At 40.0% G+C, this 13,777-nt stretch overlaps 1 protein-coding gene and 1 long non-coding RNA gene across 4 annotated transcripts in view; one reads left to right on the top strand and one right to left on the bottom strand.

Annotated features, from left to right (window-relative positions):
* The window catches only part of filip1l (filamin A interacting protein 1-like), a 72,396-nt gene that overhangs the window by 15,613 nt on the left and 43,006 nt on the right, over positions 1-13,777 (bottom strand). For all 3 annotated transcript variants that reach the window (XM_047801775.1, XM_027168459.2, XM_047801777.1), the window contains one exon: positions 2,185-4,912. In XM_047801775.1, coding sequence (XP_047657731.1) covers positions 2,185-4,912 — 2,728 coding nt within the window. The remainder of the gene's footprint in view (positions 1-2,184; positions 4,913-13,777) is intronic.
* LOC113656976 lies at positions 714-2,609 on the top strand. The gene is made up of 3 exons (XR_003444036.2): positions 714-880; positions 2,268-2,352; positions 2,468-2,609. It is a non-coding gene; the product is annotated as an uncharacterized LOC113656976 (long non-coding RNA).

The following is a 13,777-nucleotide window of genomic DNA, read 5'->3' as shown; positions in this document are numbered from 1 at the left end:
ACTACCTCTCAGAGCAAGGTTGTACCTGGTTGTTCAATCCGCCACATTCCTCACACATGGGAGGTAGTTGGGAGAGAATGATTGGAGTATCTCGTCGTATTCTAGACGGCATGTTTCTCAAACTCGGACCTGCAAAACTTGCTCACAAAGTTTTAACAACCTTTTATGGCCGAAGTTACTGCAATAGTGAACTCAAGACCATTAAATTCTGTGTGCTCAGATCCAGAGCAACCTCTTATTCTCACTCCTGCTATGCTCCTTACGCAAAAGATTGGAGTATATATTGTACCTCCAGGGCAGTTTGACGAAAGTGACCTCTATAAATGGCCAGCATTTGGCCAACGAATTCTGGAAAAGGTGGAGGAGTGAGTATATATGTGGTCTCCAAAAAAGACAAAAGTGGACAGAGGAGAAAACAAATGTGCAAGAAGGAGATATTGTTTTGCTAACGGTCATTCAAGCCAAAAGACATGATTGGCCTATTGGCCTAATCACCAAAACCTTTCCTAGTGATGACAGGAAAGTAAGTAAGGTAGAAGTGAAAATTGTCAAAGAAGGTGGCTCTAAACTGTTCCTGAGACCAATCTCTGAAATTATTCTCCTTGTGACTAAAGATGGTAAAGGACTTTGTGCTTAGTTTGCAGAATGGACATTAACTATTTGTTTTGCATGTAAGGTTTGACATCTTAAAGATGCCTGGTGGGGAGTGTGCTGTTTTCAGCCTCCGGGTTTTGTAATTTAGTGACCCCTATTGGTGGCCTGCATATATTTAAGCAGAGCACATGTTGTTCAGCCATTTTGTTGGTAGCTGTTTGAGAGTGCACACCTATGATACAAATCTCCATTCACACCTCATTTATCCTTGGAAAAAGCATTGTCTGTGAGTGTTTTCTAAATGAATGTTTTTTGATGTTTTGTTAGATTCATGTAATCTGGGCATTTATTGTTAACAAACTTTCAGCATATTTATTTTAAAGCTTGTGTGAACATTTGCATATACATATCTGAAATGTAAACTGTGTGCAATGTTGTTTACACTACTGCTGTGTATGATGTGCTAGTTATTGCTAAATTGTTTATGTTCATCTATACTTCCACTGTTGTCTTTTGCAGTTTTACACAGCTTCCACTAAATTGCACTTGGATTTAGTTCTGTTTTCAAGTCTTTTTTGGAGGAGTGTTAATCTTGCTGCATAGCTATGTCTGTCTACACATAATGAGGGCAGTAAATTTAAGGTTTGCTATTTTAGCCCTTTACAAAAATAAGAAAACGTGTATTAATAAAAACGAAGGATGACATTTTATTTAGATCACCTAAATTGTTATTTTTAACTAATAGTTGGGTTAAAATCACAACCCAGCATGCTGGGTTAAAATAACCCAGTGTTGGGTTCGTCCCTTTTTGACCCAGCGCTGGGTTGCCAAAATAACCCAAATTGGGTTGTTTTTAACGCAGCAGTTTTTAGAGTGTAGTACAGACAGAGAAACAATGGGTAATATCTAAATGTTTATTTTTGATAGAAAATATTGTTGTATGCATTACATACTATGCATTTAAAAAATAAAAGTTCATTTCAGTCAGGATCACTTTGTCAAATGAGGATTTATTAGATGATATGCATAGTTAGTGTTGGCGGTATGGTTCTGTTCTGGGAAAAAATCCACGAGCCCGTCCATGAGCATACATGGACAGAGCGGGGAGAGCAGTAACTAGAAAATAAAATAGACCCCCCATGTATAACAGCAGAACCATTACTCATGCATGTATTAAATAAATAAATTTCAACTATATCAACTTTCAACAATCAGATTTAATGTTAAAACAATTTCCTGTTTATAGAATATCACTTTTTGACCATATAGTTCACAGATATAGATTGGAAATATATGATTATAAGAAAATGTAAAGAGAGCAATATAGTGACAGATTACAATGATCAACATGAATAAAAGGTTATATGGTTTCATGACAAAATTAACATGGCCACAAGAGCTCTTCAGTAGCTCATGTGGCTGTGATCCAAGTTTTTTATTAAAATTTGGTTCACAAAATATTTAGTATAGAATTGAATTAAGTCCAGAAGCCAGTATTACAAATCAAGTCATGAACGGAGTGTTATACTGTTATAGCTGAATAGTATACAGGTGTACAAAAAGTCTAGGTAAGTTCTAGACACTACTTACTGCAATTTGTGATGGCTGTGGGATTGGAGAGGAGGCAGGCTTTATCCTGATGGTATTTGCAATTTTGCTATTAACTTTGGCAGGGATACCGCTGGTTATTACTGAGGATCTTTGCTCCTGTCCAGAAGAAGAGCAAGGTGGTTCTGTGTTGCTATTGATTGTCTGGAGGTAAGGGATGCCTAAGTGAATGTGTAATTTGTTGTCTTCATCTTTGATGACACTTGTTCTTGAGCTATTATATCTATGTGTATGCCAGTTATTTTGCTTTTGTGGTGTTTCACAGAACATTGTGTGACCTGCTTTGATATCTGTCTCCTGTGATCTATCAGAAGCTCCTGTTGTGATTGCAGTTATCTCAGTAGGTAACATTGCACTGTCTGGTGTCAATAAACTTGTGAATTCAGAAATCCCTGTTTGTGAATAAATTGTTATATTATGAGGTGTTATTGATTGTTCAGATGTGGACAATGTTTCAATGAAAGGATGACACTTATTATTCTCTGGTGAGATTGGTGCTTTCTGGACAATGCTAATTTGTTGTTTCCTGCTGTTTGGGACATTTGCTATAGTGGTATTTGTAGTCTTACAGGTAGCTGTCTTATGACTGTGGTCTGGTGTCATCTTGATGTTTTGATATTGGCTCAAGTTATGGGTGACCACTTGTTGAGTGTGAGATCCATTTAGTGTGTTTTGGATTTTGCTCCTAATTAGCTGCTGTTTCTCTACACTCTTTAAAAGTGGATTTTTAATTTGTTTTGTGTTATTCTGGTAGTTATTACTGTTTTTCAGTGAGGTACCACATATAGCTGGATTTATTTTATTATAATTTGGTTCATACTGTTGATTACTCTCTTTATGCATGTTCTCATCCACCACAGCTTGCTCTAGAAGACTAAGGTTTCTATAAGTAGGTGTAGGAGTATTTGTTGGTTCAGTCTGAACCTCTTTTGTAGAGACTTGCAGGTCTGAAAACCGTCTCCCAATCATGCCTGGACGGAGGCTCTTGCTAAAGTGACGATATCTCTCCAGCTCACTTGTTAAGCTCTCCTTCTCTCTGACAAGTTCCTTGTTTCTGATTTCTTGCTGGGTAAGCTTTCTCTGCAAAGATGCATATTCTGATTTCATGTTGCAGATGGACCCTTCTGTTCCCATGTAACTGTGTATCTTTTCCTTCAATGCTTCCACCTCTTTGGTCAGATGACTGGACTTAGTCTCTTCTTCTTTCAGCTGCTTGTACAGAATGTGTTCTTGGTTGAAATTTTCCTTTTCAATAAGATGGTATTTATAAAGCTCCTTTCTTGCAATCGCTAATTCTTCCATTAGGGCCTTTTCAGTACAGTATCTCTTATCCAATGATTCACCCTCAGTTTGTGTCTTCAGAAGATTTTCTTCTAGCATATTATCCCTCAGTTTCCTCCTGAGCCATTCTTCTTCCTGTGTTAAATCTTTCATTTTGTTGTCTTCATGTTGGAAACCATTTTGGATGGGTCCCGTTATGTTCTCTTCTTTTGTTGTTTTGTTCCTAAAAAACTCCCTTTCAACAGCCTCCAGGGACTGAAGCCTTTTCTTCATCAAGTTTACTTTAAACTGAAGGGCATTGCTTTTTTCTTCCTCAGTTTTTAGTTTGACCTTAATATCATCTCGTTCCTTGTTGGTGATGCAGATTTTTTCCTCCATTTCCACCTTAATCTTTAAAGCATTCTTACTTTCTTCAATCAGCTTCTCTGTCACTAATGTGACTTTGTCTTTTTCTTCCTGAAGTTTATCAGTACTATCTTGAAACTTATTTTCAAGTTGCTTTAGCTTCTCTGCCATGTTTTTCCTTTCGTCAATAAGCATTACTGTTAGTGTTTTCAATTTTGTAAGATCTTCTTTTAGTGTCCACTCTGTTTTCTCTAAAAGACATTCAGCAGCTTCAAGTTCCTTGATTCTTATCCTCAAATTGTCTAGTTCATTACACATATAGTTAGTTACTGCCCTTTCCTTTTCTAGATTGCATTTAAGTGAGCTAATTTCCTGCTTGCTTTTTTCAAAGGCATCTTCTAGTTTTTCAACCTCTGCAATTTTGTTATTTAACTTGTCCACCTCTGCTTTCAGGCTTTGATTTTGAAGTGACTCCTTCTCGAGCTTCCTATTGAGGTCCCAACACAAATTATCCATCTTGATCAATTCCTCATCTTTTTCTTCCATATCAACCACTCTTTTTCTCAACTCTTCCAATTCTGACACAAGGCTAGAGTTTCCTATCTCCCCTTTGCTGTTTTTGTCCCTAAGCTGCTGCAGTTCCTCCTCCACCCTGTGAAAAGCCTTGTTTGACTTTTCAAGCTCATCTTTTTCTTTGGAAAGTGCAGACAATGTCTGAAGCAGATGCCTGTTTTGTCTATTCTCATCAGCTAGTTTGGTGCTCAAGACCTCCTGCTCTTTGTGGAACTGTACAGCCTGTCCATGTAATTCTGCCTCCAAGTGCAGCACTTTGCTTTCCATTTTTTGAGCCCTGGACTGCACAGAGTTCAGCTCTTCTTCGGACTCTCTGGCAGCAGCATGGAGTGCCTGAACCTTTGCAGTTTGCTGAGCTAGCTGTTCTGAAACATGCTGCTGTTCATCAATAACCAGGAGGGCAAATGATTTCAGTTTTGTCAATTCTTCTTTAAGATTGGTGATCTTCGTGTTATTCTCTTCCTCTTTTTGTTCTTGGAAAGACTTTTCTTGATCATTGAGCAGTTTCAATCTGAGAAAAACAAACATCAAACATCAAAAAGAAAACCCACCAGACACTGCAAACATTTAAATGTATTCCATTGAAAAAGGAATAGCAAACAATTAAAATGACCCATATCATTTGCAATATATATGTTGAAGAAAGACTGATTCTGCCAGAATTATTATTTTTAATTAGCCCCTCTGTGTTCCCACTAATAACGGTTCAACTATGACATTATGGTGGTATTGATAATTTGCATGTTGTTTAAATAAATTAAGGTAAGCTATGTTCCAAATCCTTTATAGTTAAAGGTCAAGGCTCTGGGTTACTGATCAGAAGGTCAGGATTCAAACCTCCAATCTGCCAAGCTATCAACATTAAGTCCCCGAGTAAGGCCCTTAGCCCCACCTGCTCCAGGGATGCCAAAACATAACTGACCCTGTGCTCTTGATGATAACCCAGGCAGTGGTGGCTCAAGTCGTTGCTGTTTGGAGGATTGGTGTTCAAGCCCCAGCACTGCTAAGCTGACACTGTTGGGCCCTTGAGCAAAGTCTTTAACCCTTCCTGCTCCATGGGGTAGGAAGGGTACCTACATACATGCTGTATCATGGCTGACACTGTGCCCTGACCCCAACCTCTATAGTTGGGATATGCAAAGAAAGAATTTCAATGTTCTGTAATGTTTGTGACAAAATAAAGGCTTTTATTCTAGGTTTCTAATTTAGGCTCCTATTATATAGAGAAAACATCCCATGATCTCATAGGACCAAGCAAAGGCATCATTGAAAGAGGTTTTGATTCGTGATGGGATTAACCTTTTGAGGCTGCCAAAGCATACAAATGCTAGCATTAGTGGTGCAACATTTTTGGCTTCAAAGATTTATTAAGGGATGGGGGGACATTTATGGTATAACCTGGATGCAGAATAGTTTTAACTATCCCAGTTCATGTGGATGAATGAACCATTGTAGGTTTATGTGAATGACACAAACAGCCCTCATTTCCAGGCAGTTTGTGTCATTAAGTTCACATTCATTCAGTAGTCATGTACCATAGGACACAGGGTTGCATCCATGCATTTTGTAAATTTGTGTGGAGCTAGACCAAAAGGGAAAACTTGATATCAAAGAATGTGTCCTTTTAGATCTATCATGACAAACCAGTCCTCACACCATATTTGTGACATGACTAGTTTGAGGGGAATCCTGAACCTGATGTCCTGAGACTACAATTTAAGGTAGAATTTACACAGTTCCCAATACTCTTGGGTAATAGAATGTACTGGCTATAAAAGACTAGTTCTATCTTTGAGAGCAAAACGTGTTCTATGACCCTTTCTCCAAAAGAGAGCAAATCTCCTTCTGCCAGAATGGGATCTGTTCGGTGGGAACCACCATGGGCAACACACATTTACAACATTGGGTTCAGGAAGCAATTTGATTTCTGTAACCCTTATTCATGTTGCATATAATCCATTGAGATACATTTGCCATATGTTGCACTTGCTCCCTGAAACCCCTGAGGCAGCAGGGTTGGCAGGGGTGCCCTCCCGTGAGCATCGGTGGAAATGGAGACACGATAAAATTATAAGCTCAGACTTACCCTGAGGTGGACTTCTCTCATTACCCTAAGCTCTTGGGCCTTGAGAAAATTAGTCTAGAGACTAGAAGACCCTGGTTCCCAGATACGGCAAGTCATTAGCTCCTTAAACATAGCCGATTGACGATTAGCCTATTAATAGTAAAGCTGTTTTAAGACAAGGTTTATTGTTAAAAGCACTATACAAGTAAAATTGAAAATATTAGTTTAGTCACAGATGCCTCTCTGAGACAAACATGGTATCCATTGAATGGCTGTCAGCATAGGCTGTCTGTATAGTTGGATGGAGAGCTAGGTCTGCCGGAGCTCTGTCCCGTCTTCTGCCCTCTTCAGGGTCTAATTCCTTGCCCTTATCCAGTTCTCAGCAGGACAGCCTAGTATGCCTGCAAACCTGCCATGGTGTTCTGAAACATACCAGCAAGACATGCCACTACATAAGCTATGCTTATAAAAGTGGAGGATTTGGCAAGTATTCTTAACAATGCTGCTGCTAAGGGGGAGCTATAGCCATGCCTATGTTCACGGAGGCCCACAGCCAGCCAGCAATTAGATCTAGTGAGAAAATAGAAGTGAACCAATTTTGGATTCCTACATGGAAATATTTTTTTAAACATGTGATCCTTATCCGTTCCAAACGAATATTATAAATGACCTATATGCTGCAAAATATTAGTGTCATATGTACTACATACCATATAAAGTCATAGATTTTCAGGATTTAAAAACATGGGGAAATAATGCTAATTAAATATGAATTTCCACTATGTCTTAATGTGTGTAAACAGTGCAGTACTTCACTCATGCCCTTGCACTGAGTATTTTGGATCGGTATCGACGCCGATCCAAGCATTTGGAGTGGATAAGGTATCGATGGTGCGTGACCCATCCATGGCCGTCAGAACTTTTTAAGACCAATAATATTTGACCCACCCACTTTTACCATCTCTATTCAGCGCATGTCGTTTTTTTAATTTTTAAAAAAAATTTAATATTTCTTTTCAGAGCGCCGCCAGTCGAATCCATTCTCCTTGAGGAATGCCCTAATAAATTAAACTCCATTCCACATTTTACCTACAGCATTAACCAGGCTCCTGCTTCCTGAAATCCATGGAACCATTATATGTGGGTAGGACAGGACACACCCACTTTTTATTTGCTTCCGACACCCATGCCCGTAGTGGTTGATTAATGATCAGCAAACATCATAGACTATTGCTTAAACTTCTAAGAAAAATACACTTGTTTATTAAATTACATTAATGAAAATAAATATAATAAATTTTATGGGATATATGTTGCACAACAGCCTGTGAACAGACAGGCAAGTTTAGCAGGTACCCTTTCCATTTACCTCAGTGAGTTAAACATGTCGCTCATTTGGGTGCAATGTTTACTGCCTTCCTATTTTCCCTGGGTCTTTTTGACCCGGCTGGAAGGTTTGTGTCATAACCTGGGTTTTCTTCCACATATTTGCCTGAAATTGACCAGGATTGTTCCATATTATGAACTTTGCAAGTAAAATTAATTGTCTATTTTCATTGAACAATGTGTTCGTAAAATAAATACTTTGCGTTTTGGATCCGCTTGGGTCATTTTAACTCGGCCACATTTAGTGGGGCAATTGGTCACACTTTTTCCCTTTTCAGCGCAATGAACATACTGTACATACAGACACACAAATGCACACACAAAATGTCCACTAACACACGCACGCAAAACACACACACCCCACACACACACACGCACAAATTGGGCATTGCATTTCATTGGGCCTCCAGGAAGAAAAAAAAAAAGCCACACATTTGTAAATATTTCACACTTTTGATATGCCTTTGCCTAGCAGAAGGCAAAATATGATCTACCGAGATGCTACACACTCTTACACACATGCCCACACACACATTGGGCATTGCATTTCATTAGGCATCCAGAAAAAAAAGCTACACATTTGTAAATATCTCACTTTTGATATACCTTTGCCTAGCAGCAGAGGGCAAAATATGATCTACCGAAATGATGCTACACGCACATGCACTGGGCATAGCAATTCATTAGGCCTCCAGAAAAAACAAAAGCTACTCATTTGTAAATATTTCACACTTGTTATATGCATTTGTCCAGCTGGGGACAATATCTTCTCTTCTTCTTCTACCAACAATCTTTACACACATGCGCACACACTGTTTGGTACTCGGTGTATTGCTTTCGTGTGTGTGTGTGTGTGTGTGTAAAGATTGTTGGTAGAAGAGAAGAGATTGTCACCAGCAAAGCTACTCATTTGTAAATATTTCACACTTGTTATATGCATTTGAAAATTCCACTGCTGCCTCTCCTAGCCACTTCCTGACCTCTACCCGGGATGTCGTCAGGACCAACTGTCTTTCCACTTTTCATCCTCTTCAAAGCCTTTCATCCTTTCTAATCTTATCTACTTTCTGTTCCACAGAGTTTATTTTTTTTTCCCCTCTCATTTTCATCATTCATCAGCTCCTCAAAATATTCCTTCCATCTCCTCTGTACACTCTCCTCACTTGTAAGCACCCTTCCATCTCTATCCTTAATAATTCTAACTTGCTGCACATCCTTCCCATCTCGATCCCTCTGCCTAGCTCACCTGTAGAATTCCTTCTCTAGTGTCTAACCTAGTGTACAAATCGTCATATGCCTTCTGCTTGGCCTTAGACACCTCCCTCTTCACTCTGCACTGTAACTCCTTGTATTCCTGTCTATTCTATTCAGTCCTGTCCATATGCCACTTCTTCTTGGCTAATCTCTTCCTCTGGATACTATCCTGAACTTCCTCATTCCACCACCAAGTCTCCTTATTTCCTTTCCTCCTTCCAGATGACACACCCAGCACCTGTCTCCCTGATAACTTCTGCTGTAGTTTCCCAGTCATCTGGCAGCACTACCTGACCACCCATAGCCTGCCTCAACTTCTGTCTAAATTCCTCACAACATTCCTCCTGATCTTTGACCTCTTCCTCTTACAGACCCTCAGTGTCATCCTACACACCACCATCCTATGTTGTCTGGCTACACTCTCTCCCACTACCACTTTACAGTCATTAATCTCTTTCAAATAAGTAAGATTTTATCATTCATAAATTAAGTATAATAAAAAAAATAAGGAGGTAAACAGTTTTATTCACATGAAATTATGGAATGTTTGTGTGTGTAGCCTGTTGGTTGATCAGATATCAGGTGGGAAAAATAGGTGCAAAATAGATATTACACACAGAATGGTGATAATTGTAGAATTTTTGATTTATAAGCATTCAAGTCAATTTGGCCTGGAAAAAAACAGGTTTTATTTTTTGCTGACATGAAAAATGGTTTCAAAACAATCTCCTGCCCTTGAAATATACCAGCCTGTAACTGTGCATCAACTTTTGTGCTTCTACAGTGAAAATGATAAAAAAAAAAAATTTTTTTACTTAAAAAATGAGGCATTTTTGTATATAAATAAGGTTTATTATACCAAATATTTTTTTTTTTTTTTTTTTTTTTGCAAAATACAACCTCTTACCTGTCGCCCCCCCATTTTCATGATTTTCGCCTAGATGACATACCCACCTAAAAAGTGGTACAGCTCCCATATACTTTGACACACAGAGGCTTGGTCTCATTGGAAAGAAGAGTCTCTAGTTTCTGACACGTGTCAGGGTGATTCTAAGCCTTACTGACAGAGTTACAGAGGCTACAATGGAGGATTTTTATTTCCGTCTGAGTTGTTTACCTGATAAACTGATTACATACATTGCTGTATTTAATGATGGTAGGTAAACAACAGCTGAGGGTCATAGCCACATGTCTTGGCTTTCACCAAAAAAAAAAAATGAAGTCAAAAGACTCAAATGGATTTTATATGAATATTTTTCAATGGGCATGTCCGTCCATTCATGTTTTTCTTGTTTAATTGTTTACTGTATAACTTTGTATAAAAAGACTGCATGCTTAGTTCAAAAGTCCTATAACAAAGAGAACCCCTCTGCCTAGACGTCTGCTGTGAAAAAAGGCCTGTAAACTGACACCCTGAGGCGTGAGTGTGAGAAAAGTTTGAGAATTGCGCGATAAAGTTGAAAAAAATTAATATGCACATGCTCATTGCACAGCCTGAACTCACCAGATGTATCGTGTTGCATCTCGTTGGAATCATCTCCTTATTGGCTAAAGAGCTATGACGCTCGCGAAACATCAAATCGCTACTGGAGGGAGCAATTGTCAGTCAAAGGGAGGGTGACCCACATAGCATGGAGAGACCTCATTGGCTTCTTAGCTGCCTATCTCTGCACCACAGGCACTGGTTGGCTCATGAGAGGGCTTGTTTGATTCGTTAGACCCTCGACTACAAATCTAACGCGTTTTGTAAGCCTCCAATGAGAAGTAGGAGTCGAACAATGGACGGAAGTGAACCGCTGTTTACAGTTTCCGGTCAGAAACATAATTCTTGTGAGGCGAGCAAAGAGTTTTGGATTAAAAGGCTTACATATTCCAGTTCCTTGAACTCTTGGGAATTTTTACAAGCATTTGTTTTGGAAAATAACATTAACATTAGTGACAATGTGAAGAAAGGGAAATTTAAAGACCAGCATTTAAAGGTGAGTAAACAGATCGAACTAGCGCCACCTACTTTCGGTTGGCTATCAAATGGTTCAATTACTATGACTGCTATAAATCATATGCTTTGTGTGTGCGCTTAATAAAATCCTGAGAATCTAAGCTTTCAAACAGTATATAATTTAACTGTGTATTTAGAGGATTTAATGCTTAAAAGTTACAATGAAGTTACAATGAAGTTGATGCACTCTCGCCTCCTAGCGGTGGTGGCTCGTTCTCGTGACGGCGACTTGATAAGTTTAATATGTTTGAAACAAGTTAGACTAAAAAGGTGAAAGAAAAAAAAAAGGCTACCATATATACTTCATTTTTTTATAAGCAGTCAAACAGATGAGGTCAAGTTGACTCAGCGCTCCTAATTTGTATAGGAGGACAATAGGAGGGTTAATACATTTTGCATTGTGTTTCAAGAATTCTAATATAAGATTCACTTTATTTTCTGAAGAAAAGGCAATATTTTAAATTTAATAATTGTAGTATATATGGTTTAGAATGTTATACCACTAACTGTTAAGTACTGTTTGCTACTGCATTATTACTTTTTTTAAGGTTTCTTGTTTTCATTTTTCATCCAGTAATGGGCATTTTTGTATTTCTTTGGCAGAAATAAATAAATCTTAACTAAGAGAGATGTATACATTCTTTAGTTTTAAAGGTAGAAAAAACATAGATATCAGATCGGTATCGGTACTGGTATCCGAATCGGATTGGAAGAGAAAAAGTGGTATCGGTACATTGTTAATCTCTGGTACATCTGCAATGCATTCATATCATTTTCAGACACCGGCCTAATCTTTGGCAATTCAAGTGCAGTCACCCTCTCAAATACTTTTAACTATAACTAATCTAAAAAAATTATTTGTATTATATTAATAGCATGACCGGGATCAAACCCGCATTGTTCCTCCTGCATCTGAGGTTCGACTATCTGCCGAATTCTCCTCTCCAGTACCCTGGCATAGACTTTTCCCGGGAGGCTGAGGAGCGTGATCTCCCTGTAGTTGGAACACACCCTCCGGTCCCCCTTCTTAAACAGAGGGACCACCACCCTAGTCTGCCAGTCCAAAGGCATTGTCCCTCAACCGGCACGAGATGTTGCAGAGGCGTGTCAACCAAGACAGCCCCACAACATCCAGAGACTTGAAGTACTCGGGGTGGATCTCATTCACCCCTGGTGCCTTGCCACTGAGGAGCTTCTCAACTACCTCCAGTGACCTCAGCTTGTGGGATTGACGAGTCCACAACTGAGTCCTCGGCCTCTGCTTCCTCAGTACAAGATATGTCGGTGGGGTTAAGGAGAACCTCGAAGTACTCATTCCACTGTCCGAGAATGTCCCCAGTCGAAGTCAGCAGATTCCCAATCCCACTGTAAACAGTGTGAGCAGGGCACTGCTTCCCCCTCCTAAGACGCCGGACGGTTTGCCAGAATTTCTTCGAGAGTCCCCCGAGCCAACCAGGCTCAATAGAACTCCTTCAGCTTGATGGCATCCCTTACATCCAGGGTCCAGCATCCAGCGTGCACTGGGACAGTTTGCAGCCGAGTGTGAAGCGGCCATGGTTTTCAGCCGGAAAAGGGTGGCTTGTCCCCTTCAGGTTGGTGGAGATCTCCTGCCTCAAGTGGAGGAGTTTAAGTATCTTGGGGTCTTGTTCACGAGTGAGGGAAGGATGGAGCGGGAGATCGACAGGTGGATCGGTGTATCTTCTGCAGTGATGCGGTCGATATACCAGTCTGTTGTGGTGAAGAAAGCGCTGAGCCGCAAGGCGAAGCTCTCTATTTACCAGTCGATCTACGTTCCTACCCTCACCTATGGTCATGAGCTTTGGTCATGACCGAAAGGACGAGATCCCGAATACAGGCAGCCAAAATGAGTTTCCTCCGCAGGGTGGCTGGGCGCTCCCTTAGAGAGAGGGTGAGGAGCTCGGTCACTCAGGAGGAGCTCAGATTAGAGCCGCTGCTCCTCCACATCGAGAGGAGTCAGCTGAGGTGGCTTGGGCATCTGTTCTGGACGCCTTCCTGGGGAGGTGTTCCGGGCATGTCCAACCAGGAGGAGGCCCCGGGGAAGACTTGGGACATGCTGGAGGGGACTATGTCTCTCGGCTGGCCTGGGAACGCCTCGGTATTCCCCCGGAAGAGCTGAAGGAAGTCTGTGCATCCCTGCTTAGTTCCTTACATGATTTTTACCTCAGGCTATTTCGGTGTAGAATGATTTTATACTTCAGTTCCTTGCTACTTTTCAGCGAAGCTGCATTTAACAATTTTTCCTCCTGCTTATAGTTATATATATCAGGCAGTGGAGGAGACGTCAGTTATTCATGATAAGGTAGTTGTTGGAGACTTAATGTTAAAGTTTAATAAGAATATCCTCTTAGGAAAGCAATTGTTTACATCTAAGATTTGGTGGAGGTTAACCAGAATGTAATAGGACCCACTCATAATGGAGGTCACACTCTTGATCTTGTTCTAATAATCGGATCAAATATAGAAAATATAGTCACAGTGCCTCAATCAAAAGCTATCTCAGACCATTATCCCATTTCATTTAAGTTGCACTTCAGACACGATATTTGCAATCTGCCACACTGTGCTAGAGAGAGAGATTTACCAACAGTCTCCCAGAATTATCATCCATGATTGGATCACCATCTGATCCTGGAGAACTTGATCGGTGGTTG

Source organism: Tachysurus fulvidraco, chromosome 1, assembly GCF_022655615.1.
Source record: "Tachysurus fulvidraco isolate hzauxx_2018 chromosome 1, HZAU_PFXX_2.0, whole genome shotgun sequence".
Lineage (NCBI taxonomy): Eukaryota > Metazoa > Chordata > Actinopteri > Siluriformes > Bagridae > Tachysurus > Tachysurus fulvidraco.
This window is presented reverse-complemented; position numbering and strand designations above follow the sequence as displayed.